Below are 6,000 nucleotides of genomic sequence, written 5' to 3'. Positions count from 1 at the left end.
GATAGGCCGAGAAATTACTTGTCAGCAGCGAATCAGGCTTGAAGGACGAAAAAATCCAAGCCTACTTGAATTTTGACGTTGCGTTTGAATTGCGCGCATATCTTCTGCGCGTTACTGCCGCCGCTGGATGTGGATTTAATATAAGCGCCGCAATAACACGATCGAAGGAATGACTTGGTTGCAGCGGTTTCGATGTATTTACATAACATACTCAACAACTTTTTACTGTGTGAAATGTGTGAATCAATCAGCAAATATTTGTTTTTCAGTGCACGTTGATGCCATAAATAAATCTGGTCACCTTGGCCACATTCATTTTTTGATGGTGTTCATTTTCGTAAGCAAAGCGATAGGCCTATTCACATGACGTCTCAAATCAGCTGATCGGGAAGCACTTTGACAGTTCTTCTATGAAAATGACAGGCCCGTGTTAGCACCGGTCCTCCACCGATGTAAACAAATGCATAGACGGATCTGTCACATGAAAAGGCCTATGATCATCAAAAATTTTTTTTTTCTTTGGATTGTCGTACTCGACAGGCTAAGACCATTGGTTGGTCCATCTCGCCGATCATCAAAATTTAAGCAAAAGCGACAAAAACAAAGTGAAACCCGATCGAAAATTGTAAAATTTATATTGATTCTCACCTTTAAAGTGCTCGTATCTGGCGAAGCCAAACGTCGCCATGCCAAGTAAGTGCGCCGTGTTGAGTTGCCCCATCTACTCCCCCAGCAAGGAGCACCACCTGTTCCGGATTCCGGCCGTTCGGGTTCGGGCCAGTGAAGACCTTCGACAGCAGATGCTAAAGAGGAGAGCCCGTTGGGGAGAAGTTCTACGGCTGACCGATCCTCAGATGACGCACGCCTTGGTGTGTGGACGACACTTCGTTTCCGGCAAACCTTCCGCGTCGGATGACGTTGAAAGCGTAGACTGGATTCCGACGCTTCATTTGGATGTTCAGGATGACCAGGTCCGAAGGCGCAGTATGTATCAACCGGTGAAGCAGGAGAGCGACTTGGGGCATGAGCCAATGGCCGGGACGGGACTGCCAATCGTGAGAATTGAGACCACTTCATCGACGTGTTGCATTCCGGGATGTGTCAATCGGGAGCAGCAGTGGCTGACGGATTTTCCCCGGGACGACGAGTTGCGGGAGAGATGGCTGAAGGCAATTTCGGTCGGAAGCGGGGAGACGATTTCTGCGGATCAGGAGGAGGAGGCGGACCGTAAGGCGCAAGTTTGCAATATGCACTTTGCTGCTCAGGCTCCGGAGGCTATTGCAAATGGCGTGGATAACAAATACCGGGAACCGACTCTGTTCGTGAGGTGAGCACTGATTTTTTTTGGGCATTCTAAGGGACTGGTAGCAGGGCTGTGTTTAGAGATTTGGTCACTATTTAAATAGTTTTTTGAAGAATATTTGAACCTTTTGTATACTATGCTTAGGTGAGGTAATAGAAATACCATTTAAAAGCAAGCCTATGGAAAGGATATGTGTAATGGATGGTCCCCAAACTATCGTTTTAACCAAAATGGTCTCAATACTACAAGTGAGAGAATACCGGGGAATTCAATTTTACTCCTGGTACGCCAAGGAGTTTCACTTAACAGGGTGTCTACTACCTGGAAAAACCTGGAAAACCTGGAATTATCAGGGAATTTTATTCAACCTGGAAAAAACCTGGAATTCTCAGGGAATTTCGATCAAAATCAGGGAAATTATTTTGAAGCAGTAATTCATGATAGAATATGTTCACGACAAAGGATTTTTGCATTATAACCCAGAGCTATCATTAATTGCCAGAAAACTATCTTCATTCGAAAAAAATTCGGCTGCGCCGCTCTCCAAAAACTATATGAGCTGTTCAGTGAGAATTCTTTCGAGTATGAAATTTCATCAGCTTATCAAAACATGATTGATGTTTTTAATGTATCTAAATTTATTCGGTAAAGGATTAACATATCTACGGCTGGTAGCAGGTTTCTTTTTAGATACCATTTTTTTGCAAGTCTCTAAAAAGTCTCTATTTTTGATAAAAGGTGTCTGAAGTCTCTATTTGAATCAAAATAGTATCTAAAGTCTCTTTTCTTTCCTGAGATAACTGAGATGCAAAATTTCTTCTCGTATTTCTCGAGAACAGCCTCAGGAAATATCCTTGTGGTTTCTCCAGAGATTTTATTATGAAAAATTGCTTCAGCATTTTTTTCATAGGATGCTTACAGGCGTTCCTCCATAATTTGCTTCAGGAAATCCTTGAACATTTCAACGTTGATACATGTTATGAGATGAACCAGCCTAGGGCTGAAAGTCTCAATAATAAAGTAAGAAGAAGAAAAAAAAACGTAGATACCTCTAGAATTTTTTCTCAGGCAGTACTTTGAACAAATACTATCTTAGGACTTCCTCCAGATATTTTTTCACTAACTATCCAACCGAATTCTACAGTCGTTAATCAAAGAGATATCCAAAGTTTCCCACAGAATTTCTCCCAAGAAAACTTGACAAGAATTTTAACGCCATTTCGTCTACGGTTATTCCAAAGAATTGATCCAAAAGCTCCTCGAGGCGTTATTCGAGTCAATATATTGAGAACATTTCAAATAATTTCCTCAATTCGACCTGTTTTTCATTATTAAGTTTCTTTAGTTTTTTTTCTAGGAATTTCTCCAACATTTCATCCAACGATCACTGGAGTTCATCCAAACATTTTTCAATGAATTTCTCAAAAAATCCCCATGAAATATTGAAAAGTTCTTTTAAGGTTCCACACAATTTAACACCAATTTTTTCTATGAAATCCTTCGACTGTAGGAATGATTATTCCTACACAATTTTCTAGTAATTTCGTCCTGTGTTCCAGGAGATCCTGCGCAATATCCTGCGAGATATTATGATTTTTCTTTTTATTCTACGATAATAAGTAGCAATAATCTTGGAAATCTTCTAAAAGTTCTTCAAGAGTAAATCTTCCTGAAAATCCTCTTTAATCAAGGGTGGCCTAAGAAATTACATAAGTAACTGTAACAGAAGATACCCATAAATTTACGTCAAGGATTTTTTTTAAATTTCTCAGCTTTCTTGGTGAAAACTCCTGGAAGAATGCTTGAGAAAAAGGTTTTAAAAACTTCCTTGAGAATTAATAGAAGAATTTCCGAGAAAAAATCCTAGGAGCAATCCTGAAGGTATCCTCAGAGAAATTTGTTTTTTTTTTTTTTACTTAATCATTTATTTACTAGGCTCATGCGCCATTAGGCATTACGGAGCCGACTTCTTTTGATTGTTTTAACAATTTCATGATGTCTTCTTAATATACTATGTTAGCTTTGGGGAACCGTAAAACTCGCGGTTTGGTCGAGGTTAGGGGTAACAATAATTTCAAGGAAGGGATAGGACAATGGGATCGTTCCGTTGACAGCAGCTTGAAGATGTGACGTGTTTACTTTGCTGCTGGTCGAACGTGGAGTGGACAATGACAACCTGTAACGATACAACAAGACGAATTTCGAGGGGACACAAGGTGGACAAGTAGACCGACGAGATGGGGGAATCAAACACAGATGTTAGCTTGTTTCAAAAATTCGTACAAAAGCTTCATGTACACAAGGTCAAGTTTACCCAACACATTTCTAATGTCTTCCTTTTCTGGTTTCCCTTGGGCCCTGAGGGATGTACAAAAATTAGATCTGGCAATACCGTATTCGAGGCACTCCCAAACTACGTGGTTGATATCTTGGTAACCTGCACCGCAGCTGCAGTGATTGCTATCTGTGAGCCCTATTCGATAGAAGTGAGAGCCTAGAGAGTAGTGGTTGGACATAAGTCGACACATTACCTTAATAAAGTCTCGACTTAAGTCTAACCCCTTGAACCACGGCTTCTTCGATACTTGCGGGAGAATGGAATGTAACCACCTGCCCAATTCTCCGGCATCCCATTTTTGTTGCCAGCTGACCAATGCATGTTGACGAGCAATTGAGAAAAATTCATTGAAGGCGAGTCCGCTTTCTCATTGCCCGGGATCGAGCAATGTGAAGGGACCCAAACCAAGGTGATAGTATATGAATCATTCGATAGAGCACTCAATTTAGATCGTATTTCACTGAGAAAATACGGGGAGTGCTTCACCGGCCTCATTGAACGGAGCTAAGGCTATCCGTAAAAATGAAATATTGATCAGAGGGAAGAGAGGCAATTCGCTCTAATGCGTAATGTATAGCCGTTAATTCCGCGACATATAAGGAGCAAGGATTCTGAAGTTTATATGCGGCGCTATGAAACTCGTTGTACATACCAAATCCAGTGGAATCATTCGTTTTTGACCCGTCGGTGTAAAACCTTCTCTCGTAGCTGATGTGACCGAACTTGCTAGCAAAAATTATTGGTATATGCTCCGAGCGAAGCAGATCTGGAATTCCACGGATTTCTTGCCTCATGGACAGATCAAAAACTACAGTTGAACTTGAGAAGTCTGGGAAACAACTACGATTGGGAACATTCGAAGAAGGGTTAACCTCCAGAGTCATGTACGCGTAGTACAATGTCATAAATCTTGTTTGAGGATTTCGTTCGATTAGCTTCTCAAAATTTTCAATTACCAACGGGTTCAACACTTCACAGCGGATGAGGAACCTTAACGACAATTCCACGAACCTATCTGATAAAGGCAGTATTCCTGCTAATATCTCTAAACTCATGGTATGAGTCGAGTTCATACAGCCTAACGCGATCCGAAGACAACGATACTGAATACGCTGGAGCTTCAGAATGTGTGTTTTCGCGGCGGATTGGAAGCAAAAACTACCGTATTCAAAAACCGACAGAATCGTTGTGCGATATAGCTTTATCAGATCGTCCGGGTGGGCCCCCCACCATGTTCCTGTGAGTGTACCGTAAAACGGGGCGAATAGAAACAAAGCGACCTTTTGTTAAAAATGCGACTATTATGCAATTATAAACTTCAGAAACGTACTGAAATATATTTTTTTCATTAGTTCAATAACAACAGAGTATCGCTAAACTATTTTCAAATTAAAAATTTTGCTACATCTCAAAAAAGTATTGATATTTATTGAACAATGTTTCTATTCGCCCCATTGCGGGGTGAATAGAAACATACAACATTTTCATAAATCTTTGTACGATATAATTTTTATTTTTTAACAGCGATTGGGGTCATAGCAAAGGAAGACGCGACCCATATTTAAGACTAATAAAATTGGATTTTATCCACACGGTTTAAGTTGTACACATTCAAACATGAACATGTCGAAAAGTGTTTCTATTAGCCCCATTTTACGGTACGCATGAAGTTGATTCGTTGCTGGCACTTCTGATACAGATACCTAATTTGTTTTCCCCAGGTGCATTTAGAATCAAACCAGACCCCTAAATACATATGCGATAAACCTTGAGTCAGTGCCTTACCCATAAACTGAAGTTCTAGCTGTGCTGGATCACGCTTTCTAGAAAAGACAACTAACTCGGTTTTCTCCGGAGAGAATTCGATACCCAGCTTCACAGCCCAAGTGGAGTCCAGAGTATCTTGCAATGGTCCTTGCAGATTGTCCACCTCTGGTCCTGTAACAGAAACAACGGCGTCATCCGCAAGCTGTCTTAGCGAGCAATTTCCCTTGAGACAATCATCAATATCTCTTACGTAAAAGTTGTAAAGAAGAGGGCTTAAACAAGAGCCCTGGGGGAGACCCATGTAACTTATTCGAGAAGTTGTTGAGTTTCCATGTGAGAAAAACATGTGCTTCTCAGACAACAAATTGTACAAGTAGTTATTCAAAATCGGGCAAGTCCACACTCGTGGAGTTTGTCTGAAAGGACATCAACGCAAACTGCATCAAAAGCCCCCTTAATATCCAAAAAGACTGAGCCCATTTGTTCTTTTTGAGCGTAGGCCAGTTGAATTTCATTAAAAGGAGCGCAAGACAATCGCTCGTTCCTTTGCCTCTGCGGAATCCAAATTGAGTATCTGAGAGAAGGCCAGTCG

The 6,000-nt window shown here is 40.9% G+C and overlaps 1 protein-coding gene across 2 annotated transcripts in view; it reads left to right on the top strand.

Annotated features, from left to right (window-relative positions):
* The first annotated feature begins 516 nt into the window (after positions 1-516).
* Positions 517-6,000, top strand: part of LOC5568447 (zinc finger protein 675) — a 54,647-nt gene continuing 49,163 nt past the window's right edge. The window contains exon 1 of one of the 2 annotated variants that reach the window (XM_021850603.1): positions 517-1,327. In XM_021850603.1, the coding sequence (XP_021706295.1) occupies positions 687-1,327 (641 nt within the window). In that variant the 5' untranslated portion in view covers positions 517-686. The remainder of the gene's footprint in view (positions 1,328-6,000) is intronic. The other variant, XM_001652229.2, reaches the window with a different exon arrangement.

Source organism: Aedes aegypti, chromosome 3 (assembly GCF_002204515.2).
Source record: "Aedes aegypti strain LVP_AGWG chromosome 3, AaegL5.0 Primary Assembly, whole genome shotgun sequence".
In the NCBI taxonomy this organism is placed as follows: Eukaryota; Metazoa; Arthropoda; class Insecta; order Diptera; family Culicidae; genus Aedes; species Aedes aegypti.
Note: the sequence above shows the minus strand (reverse complement) of the source record. Positions and strands in the feature narration are given on the sequence as shown.